This window comes from Alligator mississippiensis, chromosome 3 (assembly GCF_030867095.1).
Source record: "Alligator mississippiensis isolate rAllMis1 chromosome 3, rAllMis1, whole genome shotgun sequence".
NCBI classification, from domain to species: Eukaryota; Metazoa; Chordata; order Crocodylia; family Alligatoridae; genus Alligator; species Alligator mississippiensis.
The window spans coordinates 189,037,540-189,064,803 of record NC_081826.1 but is presented as its reverse complement, the minus strand read 5'-3'; the positions used below and the strand labels follow the sequence as shown (position 1 = coordinate 189,064,803).

At 44.6% G+C, this 27,264-nt stretch overlaps 1 protein-coding gene across 9 annotated transcripts in view; it reads left to right on the top strand.

Annotated features, from left to right (window-relative positions):
- Nucleotides 1-25,747, top strand: part of LOC102577390 (uncharacterized) — a 49,744-nt gene extending 23,997 nt beyond the window's left edge. For 3 of the 9 annotated variants that reach the window (XM_059724748.1, XM_059724747.1, XM_006268898.4), the window contains exons 2-7: nucleotides 4,482-4,676; nucleotides 9,153-9,275; nucleotides 11,819-11,857; nucleotides 12,728-12,846; nucleotides 14,142-14,213; nucleotides 23,194-25,747. In XM_059724748.1, the coding sequence (XP_059580731.1) occupies nucleotides 4,535-4,676; nucleotides 9,153-9,275; nucleotides 11,819-11,857; nucleotides 12,728-12,846; nucleotides 14,142-14,213; nucleotides 23,194-23,418 (720 nt within the window). In that variant the 5' untranslated portion in view covers nucleotides 4,482-4,534 and the 3' untranslated portion in view covers nucleotides 23,419-25,747. Of the gene's footprint in view, nucleotides 1-4,481; nucleotides 4,677-9,152; nucleotides 9,276-11,818; nucleotides 11,858-12,727; nucleotides 12,847-14,141; nucleotides 14,214-22,722; nucleotides 22,878-23,193 lie in introns of all 9 variants that reach the window. The other 6 variants (XR_009460967.1, XR_009460968.1, XM_059724749.1 and 3 more) reach the window with 4 other exon arrangements.
- The last annotated feature ends 1,517 nt before the right edge of the window (nucleotides 25,748-27,264 follow it).

The window sequence follows — 27,264 nt, the reverse complement described above, 5'->3', positions numbered from 1 at the left end:
CAGTGGCAAGGGACAGGGGTCAAATAACTTAACACCCCATTACCTACCCACTGCTGGTAATTTTCCCTACCACAGCCATGGGGGAACAAATTTAAAATGACTCTCAAAATACCAGATTCTAGATGTGTAAAATTATAACACATTGATAATTTTCCATGTCTACAATCTAGTCATTGGGCAGCTGTCTTATATTTAGGTAAATATGGCAACTGGTTTAGGTAGCTCTTCACCAAGCCTGGTGTTTTATGGTGCTTGTTCCTTGGTGCTGCCCTCTCATCATGCATTGCATATGCCTAAAATCTTCTGTAGATGTAGTTCTTCATAATGAAAGAGAATAATTTTATAAAAATGGCCCTAAGCACATGTTAACAAGATTAATTGAGGAGACAAATGTAATACATATATTTAAAGCAAATTCATGAGGCAAATTGCCTAGCAGAGATTAATACTTAAAAAATGAATGAATGTTTATAGTAGAAAATGTGTTTAAATTTATCACAATGACACTTCTGAGTCAAACATTCCTAAAGTTTGCATGCTGATACTTGCAGGATCACATGGTATGAAAGCATAACTATTACTGCTGTGTATGTCAAACAAAATGCTCTGAATCTTATTAAATAATAACAACATTTTATACCATACAAATTTAAACTTGTATGCGATACAAACTGTTCTCAATAAAGTGGAACATTAAGCATTCCTAATAGTTCCCTGTAGAATATTATGTTGTCATTCATATCATAGAAGTAGGGTCGGAAGGGACCTTGTAGATCTTCAAGTCTGACCCCCTGCCTGGGCAGGAGGGAAATTGGGCTCAAATGACCCCAGCCAGGTAGGCATCGAGCCGCTTCTTAAAGACCCCCAGGGTAGGAGCCAGCACCACTTCCCTTGGAAGTTGGTTCCAGATCCTAGCCGCCCTAACTGTGAAGTAGTTCCTATGGATGTCTAATCTAAACCTACTCTCCAACAACTTGTGGCCACTATTCCTTGTTATCCTGGGGGGCGCTAGGGGAAACAAGGTCTCCCCCAAACCCTTCTGGTCCCCCCTAGTGAGTTTATAGACAGTCACCAGGTCTCCCCTCAGCCTTCTTTTTAAAGGCTGAACAGGTTCAGGTCCCGTAGCCTCTCATTGTAGGGTCTGCCCTGCTGTCCCCGGATCATGCGGGTGGCCGTCCTCTGGACCCTCTCAATGTTGTCCACATCCCTCTTGAAGTGGGGTGCCCAGAACTGGACACAGTACTGCAGCTGTGGCCTGACCAGTGTCACGTTAGGGGGAGGATCACCTCCTTGGCCCTACTTGAGATGCACCTGTGGATGCACGATAGGGTCTGGTTACCCTGCCGACCACGACCTCGCATTGTCGGCCCCTGTTCATCTTGGAGTCAATGATGACTCCAAGATCCCTTTCTGCCTCTGTGCTCTCAAGAAGGGAGTTTCCCATCTTATAAGCGTGTTGCCAGTTACTACTGCCCAAGTGCAGCACCCTGCACTTGTCCGTCTTGAAACGCATCCTGTTTTTGTTAGCTCACCCCTGCAACCTATCCAGGTCTTTCTGCAGTCTTTCCCTCCCTACTAGCGTGCCCACCTCACCCCAAATTTTGGTATCATCAGCAAATTTGAACAGGTTGCTTTTCACCCTGTTGTCCAAATCGCTGATAAAGAAATTGAACAGTGCGAGCCCAAGGACCGAGCCCTGCGGGACTCAGTTGCCCACTTCCCCCCAGGTCGAATATGACCCATCCACCACCACCACATTGGCTATCTTCCAATCATCTGGCACCTGGCCCGAGCACCATGAGCGCTCATAAAGCCATGCCAAGGGCCCAGCAATAACCCCTGCTAGCTCCCTCAAGACCCCGGGGTGGAGAGCATCTGGACCTGCTGACTTGAACACATCCAGCCCCTCCAGAAGCACTCTAACCCGGTCCTCCTCAACCTTAGGTCTGGAGACGTTCCCCTCGAGTCCGTCTTGAAACACGGTGGGGGAGTCCCTGTCCCTGCACAAGAAAACGGAGGCGAAGAATTTGTTAAAGAGGTCTGCCTTCTCCTCTGGCGCAACCACCAGATTGCCCAGCGCATCTTTCAGGGGCCCCACATTTCCTAGTGCCTTCTTCATCCTCCCTATATATTTGAAAAAGGACTTTTTATTATCTTTAATCTTGGACGCTAGTCCTAGCTCTATGTCTGCCTTAGCTTTCCTAACAGCCCCCCTACAGGCCTGAGCAGTGGAGGTATACTCTTCTTTGGAGATAGCGCCCCCCCCCCTTCCACCGGGTGTACACCACCTTTTTGGCAACCAGGCATTCTTGGACTTCCTTGGTGAGCCAGGGAGGCTTTTGGGCACTCTTGCCCTCCTTGCTTCTTGTTGGGATTGTCACCCCTTGGGCCCTGAGTATCGTCTCCTTAAGGAACGACCACTCATCTTGGGCACTGAGTTCCCCTGCCCTCAAGAACCCTAGCACCTCTCCCACCAATCTCCTCAACTCGTTGAAGTTGGCCCTCTTGAAGTCTAGGGCTACCGCCTTGCTGCAGGCCAATATGATTGCATGTAATGTAGTGATGTTGCAAATGATTAATTCTTTCATTAGTTCTCAGAGGCCCCTTCTTGAAGGACAAAACGGTGCACTTTGCAGTCAGGCCAGTCAGTAAAGATAGCTTCACATGACTGAAAAGCTCCAAGACACAAGATGATGTGTAAAGACAGGCTAACTGCCTAGGTATTCATATGGGGAGAGTTTAGGCTAAAATATAACCAGTTAATATGGCTTCAGTTATGGTAATCTGCAACTTAATATGAGCTTTCAACTAAGGTAAGCTAACTCAACTAAGTTAACACAATGGAAAAACTTGCCCTCTTTGCCACTTAAGAAAGTACCTTAGAAACAAAATTCAACACACTATTGGATGCTTGTATTTGGATTGTTGGCATCTATGGTTTTTGGATAGGGGTGTGCTGATGGTGTACAGATGTCATCTTGTCACATAACACAACACATTCTTCTCCAGTTAAAGAGAAACTAGAAGTTTTACTAATATAATAGGAGGCTAGCACAATGTATTTCATTTTCCTTTGATCTTAAACTAAATAATATAACTATTGGAATGTGCACCAATTTGAGTGAGTACACATACTAGCCAACTGCCTGTCAAGAATGACAGGGGGTGGGGGGGATGGGGCTGGGATGTAGTGCTGCTACCTAATGCCCCATGGTGCCGCTGTTCTGCCTCTTCCAGGGAGTGGGATGGGGCGACAGTGGCCAGCGCTGCTGGCCTCGGCTCCCCCACCCCATCTGGTCCTCGGAGCCGCTTGCAGGGAGCGGGGTGGGGGAGCCGAGGCCAGCAGCCCCCCCCACCCTCTGTCCGGTCCTCCGTGTGGCTTCAGAATCATGGCAGCGCTCCCCCATGCTTGGAGTACTCTGGCTGTTTCTGTTAGCCAATTGGAGCACAAATAGTGTTACAGATGGACAGACTTGGGCTTTTATAATATTTTTGTGTGTGTGCGCGTGTGTATTAAATAAAAATAATTTAAAAACCCAGAGGAAAAAATACTCCAAAGGATAGTGTTTCATTAGTCCTGTAGTCATTACAGTTAAAGGTATATCTCTTCTTCAGGTTCATAAAGCAAAATCTAGCCTTCTTGAGTGTCTTGATGGTACCTCCAATACTTTACCATCAGTCATTTCTACACTTGAGTTACTATTATCACACCTGAAGGCAGTGCTGGATTTAGGCACAAGCTAAGAAAGCTGCAGCTTAGGGCCTCACATTATGAGGGGCCTCTAAGCTAACCCCCAGATCAGAAGTGACTGCAGCGCCAGGTGGAGAGGCTGTGACTCCTCCCTCAGGGCCCATAGCAGCTGTGGTTGAGGTTGAGGCTCATCCCTCCCCCTGCCCAGGGGCTGGAGATATCTTTACCTGTACTCCAGCCGGAAATGCCGGCCTCGGGGCTCTGCATGGTGGTCTGCAGTTTGCTGAGCCGCAGCCACTTACGGTCTGCAGTTTGCCAGGTCGCAGTGTAGAAAGGTTGGGAACCCCTAGTTTAGGGTCCCACAGTGTCATAATCTGGTCCTGCCTAAAGGTTTTAGCCAGAGTTAAAAACAGACTGCAGGGCTGTAAAATAAGAGACAGGCAGCAAAACTTCAAACTATTTTTTCTGCATAGTGAAACATCAAGACCATTAAAAAAGGATAGAGGATCATTAACATGTATGGAGTGGAAAGAGATTAACAAGAGTCAGATAGATGATGAGAATAAGCTATGAAGTCAATTGACTCTCAGCACTACCTGAATAGAAGTACTGCTTCCCCTCCCAGGCAGTTGATTTTAAAGTTTGGATGGAATAAGAGTCAAGCCTGCCCTCCCTACATCCACTCCTGATTGCTAGTAACTTGAGAAATCAGTGTATTATATTTTGTATAAGAAAACATGTTTCTACTGTGAAATGCAAAGAATTGTGACAGACTGTAACTTATATTCAGAATTGGAAAAGAGTGGTAAGACAGGCGACCAGCGTCTCACAGCCTCTTGAACAATGATACTGCGCTCAGGATTCCAAGTGCCTTATGAGAAGAGCCGGAAAAGACCTAGGAAAAACAAAGAAAAAATAAAAGCTAAAACTAAATTCTTCCAACAAAAGCGGAGTGAAACATGTCCATATCGGAATAAATCACCAGGTAAATATGACGGTAAACTTTTTTACTTCAACTGAAGTGTACTCTGAACTCGGCACTGGAGTCTCAGCAGCTCTCTCTCTCACTGGGAAAGAAGACGGTGACAAAGGCATAGTTTTGAAAGTGAAGTATAGATTTGATGTAACATTTTTGCTTACAAAATACTTTACTTCAGTAGGACCAGGAAGAGACACAGATCAGCTAGAATATGCATGGTTTCTCTCATGTACAGTTTCTCTTTTCCTTTCTCTGCTCCCTCCTTCTGTTTTTCTTTGCATTTTTATCATGTGCTTCAATGCTGGAAAATCCCCCGACTCCCCCATTCCAGAGCAAAGGTACAGGCACCTTTAGTCACTGACATGAGGAAAACATGAGGGGAATGAAGTAAAGTGAAGTTCTTGCATGCTTGAAACTCTCTGACCTATGGTATTACTGCAGGCTCAGGCTGAAGATAATCGAGTCTCGAGTCTCGTATCTTGCCAACTGTGTTTGTTATACTTGGCTTTCTCTTTGAACTTGGCTTACTTAATTGTAATGTTTCTTTAGTGCACTTAGCTAAGAAAATCTGAAGTCTTTGATTAGTGGTAGCTAGTGTTCAGAGTTGTTGGAGGTATAAGGAGACATCCAGAGGTATAGGGAGCTTGATGAATGACTGGTGGGGGAAGGGGGCATTGACATGGGTATGCCAACCACAGCGGGGTGCAGCAGCATGGGTGAGGGCAAGGGAAATCTTAGCTCTCTGGGCTGCTGCTGCCACTGCTCAGCATCATGAGTCTCAACTCTACCATGGCCATGCTTCCTTACAGCAGATCCTGGTGCCCTGTTTGCTTCCCCTACTCCGTACATACATATTGGGAGCCGGGCTGTGCCTGCTCTGGCAAAGTCTCCCCAAAAAGGGAAAGTACCATTCTGTTTACTCCATTGCCCCCAGATACGCTGCTGGGTACAGTGCTGGGCAGAGGTAGTATAGGGTTTCCCTCGTGGGGGAGGAGAGTACCATTCTACTTGCCCTCTGCCCACCTGATATGCTGCTTGCTACGCAGGGCTGGTGTAATCCTACAGGCAGCACAGGTGCACACCTAGGGCAGCAAATTGTAGGGAGTGGCAAAAAAGTTGTTCTGGGCAGGCAGGTGCTCAACCAGGCTTGGCATGACACTGCCTCCCAGAACAAATGCTCCTCCCAGAATGAAAAGGGAGGGTGGCAAAATGTAGTTTGCCTAGGACAACAAAAATCCCTGTGCCAGCCCTGTTCGTAGAGTGCTGTACTGCACAGTTTCTCTGGTGGGCAGGGGCAGCACAGAGCCTTCCCTGTTTCAGCAAAAGCTCCCCCCATCCCCTTGTAGTCAGCCCGTGGAAAAAGTGCCCTCTCACCCCATTCTAGTTACACTGGTGAAGCAATCTGCCTCATACTCTTGTCCCACAGATCTGATTTTATTTTCAAAATGCAAAGTTGGGACTCTGTACTCAAAGGTTTTAAAGAAAAGTATTTTTCTGTAGAGGTAAGGGAAATTGCTGGGGAAATGGACAGAGAAGGGGATGCTTTCTTTGCTCTGTTACCCTTCCCCTTTTAGACTGCAGAACTGGAGCACTTTTTTCACAATGAAGCTGGATGCAAGAAAATAGTATTTATTCTGCTTTTCGTGTTTTCTCTAATTCCAAACCTTCTCCTATACAACTTAGCTCTTTATTTACCATTCACATTACCATCACTCCCCACACACCCCTAAACTGATTAACCTATGTTCTCATTCATCTACTGACACCATTTCACCCCACACTCAGCTCTGCTGCTTAACCCCTAATTTTTTTTCTGGCTCAAATCTCCCCAAACTCAATCAGTTTGCTTCAGTTCTGCCATCCATCAAATCCTGAGGGCCCATATCCCCACATCTAGCTCCAGACTAAACAGTACTCAATTTATTAGTTAAATTCTGTGTGGATTAGGACTTCCCTCCTTCACCATTACTCTCAACCTTCACATACATAACAAATGTCTTGGGGGTGGATATATTTCATGTCACATCCTCTGCATGCCAAAAAACATGTTCTTCCAGTTGCAAAACCCTTCCTTCTGCTTCTAACATCACCAGGCTTAGAAGCTCAGAATTTTTCCAATTACTTGTCTCTTTGTTTGGAAAGGCAGAAGCAGGAAGGGTAACGTAAAAACATGGCATCTCCCTGCAGCCAGTATGTTGCACAGACCCAGTCTCTTAACATAATTAGAATGCAGCAAAGCTGGAGGGGTTGGAATAGCTTCAAGCTCTCCAGTGTCCTCCCCACCAGATGACATTAGTTGACATTATACCTTGAATTACATACTATATTGTTATACGTTGTCAGGTGAGGTTTAGTTCCCAATAACTGTAGGCCACAAGCAGGCCTGGAGTAGTAGGAGTTAAAAGGCTATAGTTTTAGGCTAGGAGCAGACATTACATATTACACAGTTTAAGTGATCAGAAGCTAGTTTAAGCCTGTAACAGAACAGATGTTCAGTGTACATAAGCCAGTTTGAAAATGGCTGAAACTAGTTTGAGATAAACCTGGCTGAATGTAGTATCAGACTTAACTGATTTGGGTCAAACTGATTCATGCAGTGTCTGTCCCAGACTCTTTGCTGGTTTAAGTCAAACCAAATACCCCCAGCATGCGCTCCGGTCTGGTTGGGGCTCTCTGCTTCACAGCAGAGCTGGCCCCTCCACTTTGCTCCCTGGGTGGAGCTCCGGCAGAGACTTGCAGGCACAGCAGGGTCTACTGGCTTCCCTGTGCTCTTCATCCCCCCCCTCTCACCACTCACTGCTTAAGCAGAGATCTCTTCCTCCTCTCTTCCACAGCATGGACTGTAGCCAGCATGTGGTATGCTAGCTAATGCTGTGTAAGACAGATAGGACAGTGTCCACTTAGGGCTTTTTGGAGGTAATCAAAAGCTCAGCTGGTAATGTCCCTGCATTCCTTCTTTTGGAAAAAGCTGTTTAAGACGAACTTGTAATGAACAAGTCTTTGTTTTCTGATAGCGTGTTAAATGCTGGTTACAGAGCTGATAAATGCTCTGTTATCAAGGGATGGAACCCCTCCCCAATCACAGTGTCCTGCTGGGGCCTGGTCATGCCCCCCTCAGCTTGGCCCTGTGCAAGGAAAGGGAGGGCTGCTCTCACGTCCCCTGGCTTCTAGCCTGAGCCACTGCAGGCATGTGCCTGCATTTCTGGGATGTCTGTCTGGGTACAAAACTGATTTAGTCTAGCCAGGTTAGACTATCCTGCAAAGATTGAATCGATTCAGACTCAGGCTTTTTGAATGTTTGTCCCTAGCCTTAAAGTTCTGTGGAAGGCAACAGAGTACATCAGCATATCTGAAATCTGTTCAAGAATATCCCAAGATGGATAGAATCAGTATGAACTGGGAGAGTAGGTAAAGAAAATGTGGAGGGCAATACAACCAAAGCTAGATAAAGGCATGTAATAACGTAATTATGAAGGGCATTAATTAGCAAATTAAAAGAAGGACAATGGTGAATGCTTGAGGTAAGGACTTCTAGTGTACAGAAAAAGTACAACAGAAATGCAGTTTGGGTTTGTGTTTAACCTGTGCTAGCCATCCTGTTGGCAGTCTGATAATTGGGCTCACAGTCTGAATCAAGGCTATACTGAGGATGTAGACAGGCATTACATTTCTAGTGGGAGAAATAAATGCTGCTCTCCCCTTGACATTGTGAACATTTATGCAGTTTTGTGCAGAGGAAACCCGATGGATCTACATGAAAGATGTTCCACTTCTGATGAGGAAGATCTTGCCTGTATGAGTTTCTTGGATCTGTATGCTATGCTTGACTCCTGGATACCAGGAGGAGCTGAGCAGCAGCTTCCCTTGTACATTCCCCAGACCAGGGTTACCTGGTAAGGTACAGGGAGCATCCCTGCTTCTCAACTTCTCCCTGGGTGACCCTGGTTTGAGGAAGGCATGGGGGAGAGGGGGGCCATTTCCCTGAGCTCAGCCTCAGTTTGCCCACAGGGGAGAGGGGACAACTGCAGGCTGGGACACCTGCATTCCTACTTCTTGCTAGTATTTCTATTGCTGTAATTTTCTCTGAAAAATTGCAGCACTAGAAACACAGGCCATAATTTATAATGCCTAAGTAGCTGCTCCATGCTTAGTTGAACTGCATTGTAATAGGATGCATGGACATGATGGGTAGTCAATACCCATGTGTCTGTCTTACGCTCAAGACCAAAATTACTGGCAGTTTGTTTTTCCTCATCAGAAAAGCAAAACACAGTCAAACTCCAAGGTACATCTGTCCAGGCCCCCTCCACATAACTTTTGTCATGGTGCCTGCATTTTTATCTTAAGACATGTCTAGTCCTTTTGTAGCAAGAGCAATGATAACAAGCAAGAGAGTCCCATAGGAATGCATTGTTTGTTATTAACTAATCTTTCAGTTTTCCTATGTGTACTAAAATTAATTAAACATTCATTTATGATCAGCATATAAACTTCGTGAAAGAAAGAAATGTTACATACAGACAGAGGATTCAAAAACCGTGCATTTTGACCTAGATGAGCATGGCCATCGTGAAATATCAGTCAAGGATACAGCATCTGATGAAGGTACAATTTTACTTTTTACATCCAGATCACAGGGTGAATGTGACGCTGCGACGCTGTGGTCAACAGAGCTAATAGTATACTGGGATGCATTAGCTGATACATCGCAAGTAGAGCTAAGGAAGTAATACTTTATATCTACTCGGTGCTGGTGAAACCCCAGCTGGAGTACTGTGTCCAGTTCTGGGCACTGCACATAAAAGACATGGAGAATCTTGAAAGGGTCCAGACAAGGGTCACAAGAATGATTAAGGATTTGAGTACAAACATACTGAGGAAAGACAAAGGGAGCTGAGACTGTTTAACCTGAGGAAGAGAAGACTGAGGGGGAATTTGTTGGCCATCTATAAGTGTGTAAGGGGAGAGAAACTGTTCACTAGGGCACCCCAGGGGAGGACAAGGAGCAATGGCCATAAACTGTTAAAGGATGGTTTCAGGTTGAATGTAAGGAAGAGCTTCTTTATGGTAAGGGTGACTACAATCTAGAACAGACTTCCCAAGGAAGTGGTGTAGTCCCCAACCTTGGAAGTCTTCAAGAGGAGACTGAACAAATATCTTAAGGGCACTTAACACTTTCCCACTCCAAGTGTGATTTAACTTTATTTGTAAAGCAGTGGTTTTAAACCAGGGTGCTGTGAGATCCTTTGAAGGGTGCCTCAAGGTGTGAGGAGATAAGCACAGGCTCTTGATCTGGGCGAATTCTCCAGGTTTGTTCTTCTGGGGAAAAACTTCCCCAGAGTCATGTATACAGATATTTGAATACTGAGGCCCCAAAGAACAGAAAGCTTGCAGTGCTGACACTGTGCAGCCGGAAGGGGTGGGGGCAGAGGGGGGATCTGGTCCAGTGCACATATCTCAGCATGCTCTGCATGCTTCCTTAGTCTGTCTGGTGTCAGATGGCAGCAGAGCATAGACCAGCCCTGACTGGCTAGTTCAGGCTGCCCATGGTCAGCCTGTGTTTCCCTGCAGCACAATGTAGGGATTGTGAAGGGAGTATGTGCTGCTCCATGCTGGAGCAGCTGAGTTGAGCAACACACTGTTTCCTTGGAAGAGAGAGGATGCTGGAGGACTATGTTCTCTTCTGAAAGAAGCCCCAGCACATATAGACACTTGCTATCCAGAAGAAACTCTTTTGGGAGTGATTTAACCCTAATTGTTCCTAGGTTGTTTTTTGTGGGGGTTTTTTCCCTGGACCAGCCATTTTTCCTTTGGGAGAAAAAGTGTGAACATCTTTACACTTGTGGTTTATCCTGGGAGAGTTGCTGCTCTCCCAGGAGAAGCTGAATGTTTGTATGAGGCCTCAGACTTCTCTGCCTAGCCAGTCCCCATCCTGCCCCTTCCTAGGCCCTCTGCAAGGAAGTAAGCACTGTAATATAGTTTTGTTTTTTTTTAATTGGGTACCACTTAAATCACAAAAAGATTGAGAACCACTGAATTAAATACTCACTCTGCCCTACTAATCCTTCTCTTCGTGGATTTATGTCATAAAAGATTTATGTCATAAAAGACTTTGAAGATAATTGTCAGATTTTGAATACAGATGTGGCCATGTGGTACACAATTCTAATTGTAGGTATAGAAATTCATAGCAACAGTAAATGCTTAGAAGAAAATTAAGTCTTATTCCTATTGGTATAACAATTGATATACCATATTTCGTGGCATATAAGTTGGGTTTTGAAACCCAATTTTTGTGTCTTAAAAATCAAACTTGACTTGTATACTGTGTTATATCAGAAAATTGGGGCTGGGGCTGGGCTTACCTGGTGTGGCCCCATCCCCTGTAAGCAACACTGCCTGGGCCACACCAGCACTACTCGCAGGAGATGAGGCTGCGCCAGCTGAGTGCCAAGCCCAGCCCCGTCCCCTGCGAGTGGCACCAGGCTCAGTGTTTAGCAGCACTGCTCACAACAGACAGGGCCAGGTTTGACACTCGGCTAGCACAGCCCCATCCCCTGTGAGCCCGGCACCACTCACAGGGCGTAAGGATGGGGACAGGCATGGGAATGAGACAAGGTTTGGTGGCACATGGCTGGAGGGGCGTCATACCCTGCAGGCAGTGCTGCTCACAGGGAATGGGGCTATGCTAGCTGAGCACCGCTAAGATCAGCCCTGTATGCATCCCCATCCCCTACGAGCAGCACCAGGCAGCACTGGGCTTGGCTCTGCTCACAGGGGATGGGTACGGGGCTGGGCTCAGCACTCTGCTTGGGATGCAGGAGATGGGGACAGGCTTGGTGCTTGGCTGGCATGGCCCTATCCCCTGTGAGCAGCACCGGCCGTGCCACTCACAGAGAATGGGGCCAAACGAGCTGAGCACTGAGCCCGGCCCTGACTTGCACACCGTGCCTATGAAAATCTTTACTGTTCAAATAGGAAAGCCAGGGGTCGACCTATACACCATATCAACCTGCACACCATGAAACATAGTACTTGAAAACTAAATATTACACTGCTGAAGAATAGTTTTAAATATTTTACAACAGGTATTCAGATTCTGCCAACTAAAAACTAACTACAAAATATATTACTCTGTTACGTTTTAGATATCGCATGGTTAGACATATTTACAAGCAGCGAACAAGGTAAGACCTTTATGACTAGAGCCCAAAGACTAAAATTATAGGGTTTTGAAAAGGATTGTTGAGGGTAAGAGAGAAAATTAGTAATGTTACAAAAAGGTACTGCTAATCCTTAATGATGCTTGCCTGTCCATTTACCTTAGCTTTTTTTATGGAGCCCAATGAAAGCAGTGAGCGTACACTTGGCAAATTTGCTGATCACACCAAGTTGGGTAAAGTGGAGGGTAGCACAGGATCCAGAAGGGCCTGGATAACTTGGAGCTATTGTCCAAAATCAATTGGATGAAATTCAACAAGGGCAAATGCAAAGTCTTACGCTTGGAACAGAACAATCGCATGCATAAATGCACTGGAGAAGGGCTGACTTGGCTGAAGTACTGAAGAAAATTACTTGGGGTTCACAGTGGAACATAAGCTGAATATGAGCCAACAATGTGCCCTTTTGGCAAAAAAGGTCAATAGTATACGAGGCTATATCAACGGAAGTGTTGCATGCAAATCAAGGAAAACTATTCTCTTGCTCTATTTGGCACTGGTGAGGCCAAATAGTGTACTATTAATCTACAGCTGTTCTCCTGTATTTTCCTACTGTTTAGGAACTAATATTTTATGAAGTAAATCAAACTACTCCACAAATATAACTGACAGAACTTACTGCGATGCATTTCATTCACTTTTAGTAGGTGGATTTAAATAATATCTATAGTGCTTTTTATGCAAAGATTTTAAAGCATATTGTAAAGCAAGTTAATTTCTAGTGTTATAAATAATATACAATGAAAACTGAATATTGCCTCTTTGGAAGAATATTTTCTAGTTGCATTTTAATTCACCAAAATCAAATATGCATTAAATTACAAATTTATACTTTAGATATGGTACATGAAAATGGAACTAAAAAGGGTTGTAATGATTTGGTGACCATGACTCAGAGATCAAAATGTAATCATTTTCTCCTACTGAGCGAGAGCAAGAAACAACTAGATCTGAAGGTAAGAAATATACATTTATTATATCTTCCAGTGTTCTCCCTCATACCCTACTTAAAATTACCTTACCTCTCTATCCCTTTCAGTTTTCCCAAGACTCTGCATATGTTCTAAACTTGAGCGCATTTAATAGGGTAGATCAGTGATTCTGGTGCCTGGGCACACTGGTGTGCTCTCAAATCCTTTGAAGGGTGCCATGAGGTGTGAGAAGATAAGCAGCTAAATTAAGCAGATAAGTACAGGCTCAGGCTTCCCCTTTCCTGCAGGATTCTCCATCCCCACTTCCCAGCCTCTCTGCAAGAAGGTAAGCACTGCAATATATCTATTAGTTTTTGAAATTGTGACCCCCATCAATTCACAAAAGTTATGGAGGGTTGTCCAATTAGAGGTGGCTGAAGTCCAGAAAGGGTTGAGAACCACTGGAGTAGATAAATAGAGTCAATTCCTCAGATTCCATCTTTAAAAAACTTTTCTCTTTCATTGACAATTAACTTTCTGTAGAAAGCAACTTGTGAAGGTGTCTGGGGAAGGACACTCTACAAATTGTATTATGTTAACTATATTATCTCAATCAGTATTTCCTCCTCCCTCAAAGGACAACAACTTAAAACATTTATCTGTTTCAGCCATTAAGTTGTCATAAATTGCTTACGCCAGGACATACTATGTAATCCATGAATTATTTGACGTTTGAGCTCTAACAATCTTACATATGAAACAAACTGTTTTGATGAAACAGGTTATAGCACAGCAATTTCCTGACACTGTTTTAAAAATGGTTCCAGTTTACAATGAAAATAAAACACATTCAGTGACGGCCTGAAAAGTTTAGGAACCCTTTTTTTCTTCCTGCAAGATATGAGTAATTCTTTTACTCTAATAAGATTTCTTTGTTTCATTTGGACTAAGGTAGCAGCCCTGTATCTGTAATATGATTTGAAGATACTGTTAAAATATGACATGAGTCATACACGCTGCAATCTGAAACTGTATTTTACATAGACTGAAGTATTTCCTTTGGTAACTGGTCCCACTTAGTTCATTTTATAGAACTGGTGGTTACAAGGGCCCAGGTCTTAAGAGGTGTTTAGGCATATAGCTCCTAAATAACTTTCAGGCACCTAAATATATTTCAGGATGTGAACCAGTCATTTTAAAAAAAAATCATTCATGTTGACCACAAAAGGTAATGACATAATTTTGTTTAGAATTTAGCCAGCCATCATTAGAAAAATCAGTGGTTAAAACAGATCAAATGCTAAAGCGAAATTAACCAATTCAAGTGGTTGGCATCACAGGTCTTGAATTCACAACCCATAGGACTCAGCATGGCAGCGTGCAACAATGAGGAGGAGCCAGATGCCCAACAGGTACATGGTCAATCTAATTAAACTCCATGCATGTTTGTGAGTGTATGGGCATGGGGGAGGCCAGGGGATGGCACATCCTGTACAAGGGGTATAGTGAAGAAGTAGTACAACGCTGGTGATTACATCCCAATGATATAATGCACTGAGGCTGTTGGTTTTTTTTAAACATTTTATTCTGTGAAACAGAATACAGACAAATCAAGCTGTGCTACTTGTGAATTGGTCTTTTTGTAAAAGTGTATCCAGACTCAGAACACTTAGGTTTACAGTAGAACCTGTTGGAAGACAGGGAGAGGTTTCCCTGCAGGAAATCCAAGGGAAACTGGGTGGTCCCAGGCTCTTGAGCTACTAGAGGCCTCCTTTACAAAGATGAAAGTCCTTTTGTCTTCTATATTTTCAGTAGGAAAAGAGAGAAGGCCTCCTGTAAGAATGCCAATTTACAGGGAAGAAAATATCCCATTCTCAAAGGCCTGCCCTGCCCACCTCCCTCCCTCCCTCCTTCCATATGGGGGCCTCAATTCCTCCCCCCACACCACATTTACCTGCTGTGGGAGCTGCTCTCCAGGCTGCCTGGCGGCCATGTGCATGGTACCTGCTGCCTGACTGCCCTCCTCCTGCTCCCCCCAGCCCCTTGCAGGGTGGAACTCTGCCAGCCTGTAGAGCTTTTTGTAAAAGATTAAAAGCCATGTATTTCTCTGTTAAAATGAAAAATCTGTGTTTTTCTTGGGTAAAGGGGAAAATCCACTTTTTTCCCATTTTTTCCATGGAAAACAGAAAACCTGGATCCCTGCTGCTCATGTAATTGCTTCCTGCTAGGATTACTTGGCTCTATATAAAGAGAAGACTCTGGAATTTGGGGCACTTATGGTCCCTCCCTCATGGACAATATAAATTACTGAAGTCTTTATGGTCTCATTCTTCAAGGATGTCCTCCATTAAATTCTTCATAGAAGGCTGTATGGATTGCCATCTTGATGGCTCCAAGTCTGTAATGATTTATGGAAGGGAGCATTTCATCCCTCAGTTCACCTGTCATTATGGATAAATTAAATCCAGAAAAGGAGAAGCTGAACCCCTCAAAGTGTCTGGGAGTATTTGTGGGTTTATATATCCATCAAGATAGTAAACTAACATGTGATATGAGAGAGTTACCTTCATGGTTTCTTGCTAATGATTTAATGCGGAAAGAAGCCTGGAGCTATGTAATGTTAAAAAAGAGAGCTGCAATAAACAGAGTTTCTGAGCTGGAAACAATCAGACCTATGGGCAAAGGCCAGTGACTCTCAAAAAGGGTGCCTGGGTACCATGGGTTGCCGTGAAATCCTTTTGAAGGATGCTGAGGTGTGAGGAGATAAGCAGATAAGCTCAGACCCAAGCTCTTCCCTGAGTGGCCACCCCTATTGCCTGGCCCCTCTACAAGGAGGTACACACTGCCATAAATAAATTTGTTTTTTAAATGGGGTTCAGATTAACTCACCAGAATTATGGAGGGATACCTTGAGTCTAATGAGGTTTGCCTTGAGTCTAAAAAGGTTGAGAACCACTGGCCTAGGCTAATGGAAATTATATTTGCCAACTGAGAAGGCTGATCTAGTAAAAATTGCCATTGGGAGAAACTAAGAATTTCCTGAACTGAAAATGACCTACAGGACACAGGAGCACTCAAGAATGAGGAAGTTCCTTTAATAAATGATGACAAAACTCTTGCTATAATGTTTAACTTGGTGTGCAAGCTTGCATATTGTTAAAAGGGAGGTCTTAACTGCATGCTATCAATGTAATTAAAATTCCTTCCTTCAGTTTTATCACTACTATGATTAGGAATTCCAACTGTGTGTGTGCTGTAGCTAGTCCAGTACAAAGGGTTTTACAAATCTTACATCTTACAAATGCTTTTATCCTAAAATCCTCAATGCACAAACTAAGTCTATTCCATCTCGGAGGAAAGGCAGCAAGAGGGCACAGCAGCCCCCCTGGCTCTCCAGGGACCTAGCAGACCTCCTGAGGCTAAAAAGAAAGGCCTACAAAGGATGGAGAATGGGAGTCACCTCCAAGGAGGATTATTCTGCACTGGTCCGGTCCTGTAGGGAGCAGACCAGGAAAGCCAAGGCTGCAACTGAACTCCAACTAGCTTTGAGCATCAAGGACAACAAAAAGTCCTTTTTCAGATATGTGGGGAGCCGGAGGAAAAGCAGGGGCAACGTTGGACCCCTGCTGAACCAGATGGGGCAACTGACAACTGATGCCCAGGAAAAAGCCAACCTATTAAATAGGTACTTTGCGTCGGTCTTTCATCAGTCCCATGGGACGCTCATGCCTGCTATGGGACAGGGAAGTCCGGGTGAGGGTGATCCCCTGCCCTCCATTGATGCTGACTTCGTGAAGGAACATCTTGAGAAGCTGGATACCTTCAAGTCAGCCGGCCCTGACAATCTTCACCCCAGGGTACTCAAGGAGCTGGCGAGCATCATAGCCCAGCCTCTAGCGCAGATCTTTGAAAACTCTTGGCGCTCTGGTGTAGTGCCCGAAGACTGGAAGAAGGCCAATGTGGTGCCTATCTTCAAGAAAGGGAGGAAAGTGGATCTGGCTAACTATAGGCCCATTAGCCTGACTTCTATCCCGGGGAAGATCTTAGAAAAGTTTATCAAAGAGGCCATCCTTAATGGACTGGCCGACGCCAACATCTTAAGGGATAGCCAGCACGGGTTTGTTGCGGGTAGGTCTTGCTTGACCAATCTCATTTCCTTCTACGACCAGGTGACCTATCACCTGGACAAGGGAGAAGAGATTGATGTCATATATCTTGACTTCAAAAAAGCCTTTGACCTGGTTTCCCATAATCACCTCTTAGAGAAACTGGCCAATTGTCGCCTTGGGTCCTCCACGATCCACTGGCTGGAAAACTGGCTCCGGGGTCGGACCCAGAGGGTAGTAATTGATGGAAGTCACTCATCGTGGTGTCCTGTGACCAGTGGGGTCCCCCAAGGCTCTGTCCTTGGACCCATACTGTTCAACATCTTCATTAATGATGTGGACACTGGAGTCAGAAGCGGACTGGCCAAGTTCGCAGATGACACCAAACTTTGGGGAAAAGCATCCACACCAGAAGACAGGCGGGTGATCCAGGCTGACCTGGACAGGCTGAGCAAGTGGGCGGATGAGAATCTGATGGTGTTCAACGCCGATAAATGCAAGGTTCTCCACCTTGGGAAGAAAAACCTGCAGCATCCTTATAGGCTCGGCAGTGCTATGTTGGCTAGCACTATGGAAGAAAGAGACTTGGGGGTCATCATTGACCACAAGATGAACATGAGCCTGCAGTGCGATGCTGCGGCTAGTAAAGCGACCAAAACGCTGGCTTGCATCCATAGATGCTTCTCAAGCAAATCCCGGGACGTCATTCTCCCCTTGTACTCGGCCTTGGTGAGGCCGCAGCTGGAGTACTGCGTCCAGTTTTGGGCTCCACAATTCAAAAAGGACATGGAGAAGCTTGAGAGAGTCCAGAGAAGAGCCACGCGCATGATCAGAGGTCAGGGAAGCAGACCCTACGATGACAGGCTGAGAGCCCTGGGGCTCTTTAGCCTGGAAAAGCGCAGGCTCAGGGGTGATCTGATGGCCACCTACAAGTTTATCAGGGGTGACCACCAGTATCTGGGGGAATGTTTGTTCACCAGAGTGCCCCAAGGGATGACGACTAGGTCGAATGGTCATAAACTACTACAACACCGTTTCAAGCTGGACATAAGGAAGAATTTCTTTACTGTCCAAGCCCCCAAGGTCTGGAACAACCTGCTACCGGAGGTGGTTCAAGCGCCTACATTGAACACCTTCAAGAGCAAACTGGATGCTCATCTTGCTGGGATCCTATGAACCCGGCTGACTTCCTGCCCTTTGGGCAGGGGGCTGGACTCAATGATCTTCCGAGGTCCCTTCCAGCCCTAATATCTATGAAATCTATGAAATATATGAAATCTAAGGTGAAACCTTAAAAATGTGGAAATAGGCCTCTGTGAGGTTATGCAACACACAATTCATGGATGTTAGTGGTGCAGTTGTTTAGAACCATAGAAGTCCTTGCCAATCCTGATATGGATCTAATCTTATGCAACAGGTAGCAGCATGTGGCAAAAAAATTGTAAAGGAAAGCAGGATACAAGAGAAGTGCCCATTTTGACTGACTTCTAGTGCCCACTGGCTTATTCTGGTTCTAGTCCAAGTTTGTAAAAATAAATGAAACCTGTTCCTCATAAGGAAGGCCTATGTTGCACCAGAGACACTTTATTTTGCATTCCGATGTCTGGAAGAAAGATGGGAAGTATCTTGCATTTGTGGAAAGGCCTGATAAGAAATTTCCAAAGAATTGAAACCTGCCTAGCTCTTGATTTTTGCATCTTTTGCCATAATATTGAAATACCAGGATTCATGTCTTTTTTCTTTTGCTTCTGGTGGAAACTTAAAAATGTTAAGACCTGCTGCATCCTTTATAGCTTCTTCCAGAGCATCATCAAACATTGCCTGCTGCCCGAAGACTGAATTGGTTTTGTAGACTGCACTGGGTCCTTAAGAACTCATTGAAAATTATCTTTCTGGCTATAGTCAAACAAATGAGAAAGCTGAAAGAAAAGCAAGTATCATTATCAAGGGAAATCACCATATATGAAGAAAAATGCAGAGCATGCGAAGTTTAGTGTCTTTTTTACATTTTGCCTTGTGCATATCTGAAAATTGATTGAGATGAAAGAAGCCCTGGAAATCAACATGCTCCTCCAAAAGACTTTTGAAATGGTAACTTTTCTTTGGAGAAGGCAACTAAATTGTTTACCTGACCCTTAGCAGTAATAACACCATCATCAGATATAACTATCCATTCAAGTAAATGAGAAAGGCATCTGTTTTCAGGATAGCCTCAATGTTGTGCCTTTTTTATCTACATTAATTCCATAAAGTTTTTGTGGTAAGAGATTTATTTTTCTTGTCACATAGCCATTCAAAATCAAGTCTGCTTTAAAGGAACTTGGGAATCAGGAAGTCCATTTCATCTTTCACTTTCTCCATTTCAAATGGGTTCCTGGAAAGATTTTCTATTCAACAGTGGAAGCTTTGTTTAGGTATACACACCTTAGTGTCCAGGAAGGGGTTAAAAGAGGCTTAACAGGCCCCACCCTGCTACACCTGCAATAGGAACCAGGACTGGAGGGAGGGCTTAAAAAGAGGAAACAGCTCAGTTAGGGTGTGCATGTGTGCTTAAAAAGTTGCTAGTAAATCAAATGATAATTTCCTGACAAACCTGCCTCATGTAGCAAAGGCTTATCTACAAGTGCTGAGTAAATCTATTGTTACTCCATGTTGTGGGTGGTACTGATTAATGAGCAGGGATCCTGATTTTTCTCTGATATAAAAAAAATAAATCACAGATTCTCTGCTAAAACCCCCCAAATCTGTGATTTAAAATTAAAGGCTTCTGCTCCCCCAGTTCTGCCAGAGGGGGCCCCTAGCTGCCAGGGATATGGACCTGGGTCCGCAGCCCCCTGCCCCTACTCTCCCCTTGCTGTAGGCACAAGCAAGGTGGCTCCCCACTACCGCATGCACCCCCAGGAGGCAGGGGGGAACCAGAGCCCCCCAGATCTGTACCCAGGGCAGGCACAGGCTGAGGCTGCTGCCCAGGTGGGTGGGGTTTTGGGCCCCGGGGCTGCAATGTGTGGCTGCAGGGCCCTAGCAGGAGCAGGGCAGGGCCACAGGTGGCTTGTCTGGGGGAGGGGGAGGGATGGCTCCCAGTTGCTGTGCATACTCCTGGCAGGCGAGGGAGACCCACGCCCCCCAGATCTGTACCTGGGGCAGGCTCAGACTGCGGGCTCTCACTGCCACCAAGCTTCCCTCCACTGGGACCTCTGGAGCCAGGAGGTGCGACCCGTTATGGCTGGGGACAGCAGGGCGTTGAGGGGATTCCTCACTGGTGCGAGCCCCGCCCCCGCCAGGGGGTGCAGGTCTCAGCTGCCCCCCAGGAGTGTGCACAGCAGCAGGGAACTGGCCCTCTCCCTCTCCCAGACAAGCCATCCATGGCCCCGTCCTGCTCCCTGCTAGGGCCCCAAGCCCTAAATGACTGGGTAGCAAGCCCAGCCCTGCCCAGCTCCCTCCCTACAGGGGCCTCAATCCCCCTCTCCCACTGCACTTACCTGCTGTAGCTGCTCTTCAGGCTGCTTCTGGCCACGTGCATATCCATGCACGAGGCACCCCCTGTCTTTCTGCCTTCCTCCCGCTCCCTCCCAGCTCCTTGCAGGCTGGAACTCTGCCAGCCTGCAGGGAGCTCATTGCAAAAATGGCAAAATTTGTGGGTTTCACTGGTAAAATGAGAAATCCATGTTTGTCTCTGGTAAAAGGCAAAATCCACAGTTAACGCTGTTTTTCCATGGGAAATGGAAAACCCGGATCCCTGTTAATGAGAAACCCCTTTTTCCTTGCATCTAAGTGGGGGACTTGAGGATTGCTCATCTTAAACCCTGCACTGTCACAATCAGTATGCTCCTGGAAAACAGTTGCCTTGGCTTTTCTGAAGGAAGCCTCTCTGAACTGGAACCAGAGTGAGAAGTAAAGCCCAACAAGTACTGAGTAAATAAGTTTCCCTTCTTTTAAGACTGATTAAGCATTGATTTTTTTTTTTCCCAATACTTAATTTGCTGTTCTATTGGTGCAAGCAAGGAAAAAATAGTTCAGAATGATCTGAATAAGAGGGAGCTAGTGTAAGGTTGAACAAGGGTCTTTGGGTCCCTGTGGTATGTAGGGTATAGCCTGCCAGTTTCAATGATGTAGAGGCTCCAGTCACTTAGTAAGTGGGAGAGGGTTAAATAAGATGGTTTTAAAGGTGTAGAGAGCAGGCCTGTGCGAGTCAGCAGCGATCCAATCCGGCTGCAGAACCGGCTGTTTTGGATGGCTGCGATCCGATCCAGAGCTCTGGACAGGGTTTCCACCTCAGTCTGGCTGAAGCAGCTCCGAAGCTTCAGAGCCGCCTCAGAGATCCTGCCATAGGGTATAATGGGGAATCAATGAAATATCTATAACTTTGTTGTTTTTTTGTCTGATTTGGATGAAATTTGCAGGGGTGGTAGCCTCTGCTGAGAGCACGAAGCCTGCCATGTTTCAAGAAGATTGGTGCAGGGGTTTGGGGGGAACTGTACCCCAAATTCATGAAAGCCAAACTCATGTCACGGCTGTGTGTTACACCACAGGGGAGTCAAAACTGCAGGGCTGGTAGCTCTTACTGAGACCACAAAGCCTGCCAAGTTTCAAGAAGATCAGTGCAGGGGCTTGTGGGGAACTGCCCCTCAAACTGCGGACAAGCAAAACTGGTGCCATGGGTGACACTGCGTGTGCTAAGGCACAGAGGAGTGACAGCTGCAGGGATGGTGGCTCCTGCTGAGGCCACAATGTGTGCCAGCTGTGGAGGAGATCGGTGCAGGGGGGTTCTAGGGCCCTGTACCCCTAGCTGCTGACAGACAAAACTCATGCCAAGACTGTGTCTGTCTTGGGGCAGTTGATTGTCTGTATTGAGTCTTTCCTCTCCTTAGCTCGGTTTTGTAGGTGCTAATTGATGCTCATTAAGTCGTTATGTAGTAGCTAGGTCCTGTGTATTGAGCTGGTCCCTGAGTCCCTGGTCCCTGAGTGAATCATGATGGACTGATTGGTAACTGGGATCACAGCAGTTTAGCAGCCAGGCCTGCAGCAGTGTCTCCCCTCCCGCCCCAAGGCAGACACAGTCAGTCCCACAGCACCCATGGCACCAGTTTTGCTTATCTGCAGCTTGAGGGGTAGTTCCCCCCAAACCCCTGCACTGATCTTCTTGAGACTTGGCAGGCTTTGTGGCCTCAGTAAGAGCTACCACCCCTGCAGTTGTGACACATAGACATGACAGGAGTTTTGGTTTCAAGAATTCGGGGTGCTGTTCCTCCCAACCCCCTACACCAATTTTCTTGAAACTTGGCAGGCTTTGTGGCCTCAGTAAGGGCTACCATCCCTGCAGTTTTCACCCCACTATGTTGTAACACCTAGACGTGACATGAGTTTTGTTTTCAAGAATTTGGGGTCCAGTTCCCCCCAAAACCCTGAACCAATCTACTTGAAACTTGGTAGGATTCATTTTCTCTATAGAGTCTACCACTCCTGAAGATTTCATCCAAGTCAGACAAAAAACAACAAAGTTATAGATATTTTATTGTTTCCCCATTATACCCTATGGCCAGATCTCCGAGGCAGCTCCAAACCGCTTCGGGATGCCGCACGAGGCAACGCTTCCACCCGAAAGTGCTGCTTCGGACCCCAAAGCATCCGAAGCTTCTCCGATTCTGAAGCTCTGTCCGAAGCCTTGCACAGCCCTAGTAGAGAGGGTACGCCAGAGAGGACTCGTTGAAATCAGTCTGCACCATTCTTTTGCAATATAGTATGGCAGGAAGAAGATTTAAAGCTATCGTGATGATGCTTTTTGTTGTACTTCTCTCTTCTTCCATGGTATCCAAAGCATTAATGGTGGAATAGGCCTGTTGTATACAGACTGCACCCAAGAAGGTACATTCCTTGAGGCAGGTGGTAGGTTGGATAGTGCCTACCCTCTCCAGGAACTCTGGTCTGAAATTAGCAACTGGAAGCAAAAGAAGAAGAGATGGCAAAAAAAGGGTAAGGTGAAAAACAGAAAATGTCTTGATAAAAGGCATGGCCCAGATGAAATTGTATTCTGCCCGTTAAGATAGAAATCTGAGTCAAGTGGATGGTCTAAGCAACTCCAGTTCTTTGAGTACTCATCAGGAAAAAAAAATCACAGGTGGGCAGACACCCCCAGAGATTCAGCCTCCAGATTGACACATGAATTCTGACTTTAAAAGAGCAAATAATGCATTTCATGTGTGAGCAACATCTCCCCTTACCTTATTCCTTGCAGGCATGATTTTTTAGTAATCCATGCTGTACATGCATTTCTTTGTGTCTTTCTTAGCTAACAGAAGTGAGTCAAGAAAACCAGCTTTTCATCATGCATATGAACCCAGGAAATTCAGTTAAATTCCAGTGTTATCAGGATAAAAATTACTTTCTTCATGTAAATAAGGACTCAATTGATGTTTGCAAGTTTGAAGAGACAGAAGCAGATGCGGGGAAAGACTTTCATTTCAAGGTTGAATATGTGGAGAATGAGATACAAAATAGGAATAAACTATGTTAAGACCATGTAGGATTTATATCCTTAGCTTGTATAACTTTTTCTACATTCTTGTTTTATTCAAGCTTGATTTTGGTATTAAATAAGTACAGTGCCTCATTTGAGTACTGACTGGAGGGGTGGTTAGCTGTGTAGATAAACAATTGCTTGGTATATTGTTGCCTGGGGACTGTATTTTAAAGGAGCTGGGCTGGAAAGGGAAGAATACAAGATCAAACATCTGAAAAATGTGAGGAGGAAGAGAGAAAAATTTATATGTAAAGGTTAATTAGAATTCATTTCATATTTTGTAATATGGAACTCTTACACAAACTAATTTAACCCAAAGAAAAAATATTTGCTAGCATGTACACCTTATACCCACAATAACCAACATTAGGGAGGGTTTACGCAAGCATTTGGAGCTCTGAAAGGAACAAAGGAAGAGGACTGTTAGATCAAGGCTATGCAGCAGACCTAGTCCATCTCCTTTACTCCCAAATTAATATATTTCCTTTTGTATGCAACTTCAGTGCCCTTTTATCTTTGCAGCCCTGCCTAAAATCCAGATATATTCCTTGAGAATCATACTGTATTTGCTAGGGGAGACAGAGATGTCAGACTGATAGAGTGTCACAAGAGGACATGTTCTCTCTGAACACTGGCCTAGACTGCTCTCATCTCTGGATCTTGCAGGGAAGCACAAAAGAGGAGGAAACTTTTGGTTCAGCTATGAGGAGAAACACAAAACAGTAACCTAACAAAAACAAAATATTCAAAATGACTAAATATAATAAACTCAAGCTGCTTATGGTAGGCTGGCAGCAGGTGTAATGGGAAGTATGGCCCCTCTGCAACAGCATCTGTGAGCACAATGATGTTAAGTCTCTGCTCTTCACATGGCTCATGATGTTCCAAGCAGGCAAAGGAACAAACCAAAAATATAAACTGCTGCATCTGTGTATGGTGGGTGTGATTCTGGCATTGCCCTGCACTTACTCATTTACCTTGCCGTAAAGTGTGTGTAAAACAATTATTTTATTTAGCAGCATTTAAAATTATTTTTCCCTGTTGTAAATGATTTCACAAGAATACAGAGCGCCAGTGAATTTAGGCTTTACATATATAATACCAGGCACCTTGTCTGCAGGTCTGTGCCTGGAACAGTCCACAGGCTCCACAACACTTGTCATTCTCTAATGCAGACAAGACATCAAAGTTGTGTGATTCCTCAGCATCAGAAATGGAATTTGGTTTTCCTCCATGACCAAGTAGAGCACAACTGCTAAGCTAGTCCCTGTTGTATTTTTCAAATAGTGTGAATAACTAACTGACACATGAGTAGCTACTATATTGCCTGGTAGTGAATTAAACTAAATGATGGCTTAATAATGTTTCATGATTATGCATTTATTTTGAGGGAATAGGAAAGAGAATAAATAAAGGCTCTAATTCAGTTTGAATATGGGAGTATTGCTTTCAAACAGATACTTTACATTGTCCGTCATTTTAGAGTCTGTTCTGCCACTGATTAATACTAGCAGTATGATGCTCAGTTGTATACAGAATGCTCCCTCCAGTGGTTAAATGGGTGAACATCCTACACGGTCCACTAAAGTCCATTAAAAGAGCCTCCTTAAAATCTGGTCCTCAGTGGGATTTGGTTCTGGGCCATAGTTAAAGCTTGGAGCATAATGTCATATGTAAAGACTGTAGGTAGCTTGAAATTGTATTGTTTGCATGAAGAGCCTTACATTCTGTAGTCTTAAAATATCTAACAGTCGAGTCTTTTTAAATATATCACTGCATGTTAAAGGATTTAAATATGGAAACCAGCATTGGTAGTTTGTGTTAAGTTTTAGATATTGAATTTAGATATAATAGTTTCATTTATTAATCTTCCAGAAAACAAAGGGTAACTTGCCAAGTCCATTAAGACTGACTTTGAAATACAAGTTCATGGAAAGCAAGTGAATAACATTCTGATCTAATCTATTCATGTAGAACTATAATGCAATGTTTTCAAAACCACTCAGTAATTCTGCATGTACAACCACAGAGACAAAAGGTTTGATATTCAGACAGGTTGAAGAAAAGCAAATGAAAAACTGACTGTATGGTCTCAAGTTAGTAGACACTTTTGATAATATGGAAACTTAAAATGCATTTTAGAAGTGTAGTGCATGCCACCAAAAGTGTAATATGAATTTTTGTGACTATTATAGATCTTTTTTGAAAATAAGACTATATTACAATATTTACTTTGCATGCTGTCATTGTAAACATCTAATATAAAGATTTTAATCTAATTCAAATAAACATATATTTTTACTACATTGTGAATCTTATAAGACATGCTGACTGATGTTTGCTATGTGTTTTAAAATAATTTTACATAAGTAGAGATAAGAAAAGTCTGCATAGTATTTTGGCCAAGCTCACAGTACTCTTTCTTGACAGAATAGAGCCAATGTAAATATTCTGCCATTTCAATCTTACAGAGTATGGCTTATAACCAAGAGCATGATGAAACAAAAAGGAAAAAAAGAAAGAAGTTTCTCAAACCAAGTTATATAACACCAAGTTACATAAGAAGTGAGTTGACCCCAATTATGTAAGAATAAGCACACAGTGGGACTCAAACCCATACTCAAATTTCATGTGGGTAAGCGCTTCACTGAACTGTAACCTAAATTTGACTGCTGCTGGGAATAAAAAAATTCAAGAGCAAGTATGTTAAAACTTTAAAAAAATATATCCAGGACACTCCCAGTTTTACTTAAGGGATCTATTATGCACAAATGTTCTTTAGATTAGGCAAATGAGAAGACTCAACTGCTCTTGTAGCCTGTTAGGTGCGCTTTTTGTTTTAAATGGAAGAGGCCAGTAACGTTCAAACTTCCACAATCAGATAACTTTGTATGAAAAATGAAATGGACTTTTTTCCACTATGAATATAAGATATAACAAAGAATGATAAAAGCTATTCATTCTATGAAGCTACCTATTCCATGAAGGTGTCCAGCTTCCCTAAAGAGAAGTGAATGTGCTTTTTCATGTATTTTAATGGAAGAAATGTTCTAGGTTAACTACTGGTTTTAGGTACATTTCTTTGCACACTTTAAGACTACAGTGTAAGCATGCATGTATTTTTATGGCATACTAACTTAGTTTTATTTCCTTTATCAGGAAATATAGTCCAGGACTTGTAGGGTGCATCCAGATGAGCATGCATGTACCTCTTGCAGTGTCTCAAACCACTTTGAGATGCTGCAAGAGGCACGTGTGTGAACAAAAAACGTTCCCTGCACTGCAAACTTAGGTCAAACAATACTCCAGAGAAAAAAATGGGGTCAGGGCATGGTCTGGGATTGTGCCCTGAGGTAACTGGAGGCTCGGTCCTCCACAGAGACACTCTGGTAGCCTGTCAGAGCGTCTCTGTGGTTGGCCCTTTCCCCGGTGCTGAAGCATATTGACTGCTCATGTGGGACAGGCAGCGGAGCAAGCTGCAGGGAACTAGACCCGGCTTCGTGCCAGGTAAGTAGGGGGTTGGGAGGTTGGAGAAGGGGGGAGGGGACCATAGGGGAGGCCCCTCTCAGCCCCAGCCCCCGTTGGTTTCCCCAACTCCCTGTTTGTTCCCCCCATCCCCGCCCCGTTCGTCCCCCCAGTTCCCCGCTTGCTCTCCCAGCCCCCGCCCCACTCACCAGCAGTAGCAAAGAATGAGCAGGAGGCTGGAGAGAGCAGGGGAACGTCTCCAGCTCATCTCTAGGGGCTTGTCTCCAGCCCCCTGCTCATTCTCCTGCTTGTTTCCAGCTTTCCAAGGCTGGAGATGAGCAGGAGGCTGGAGACAAGGGGGGGTGGGGCAGAGCC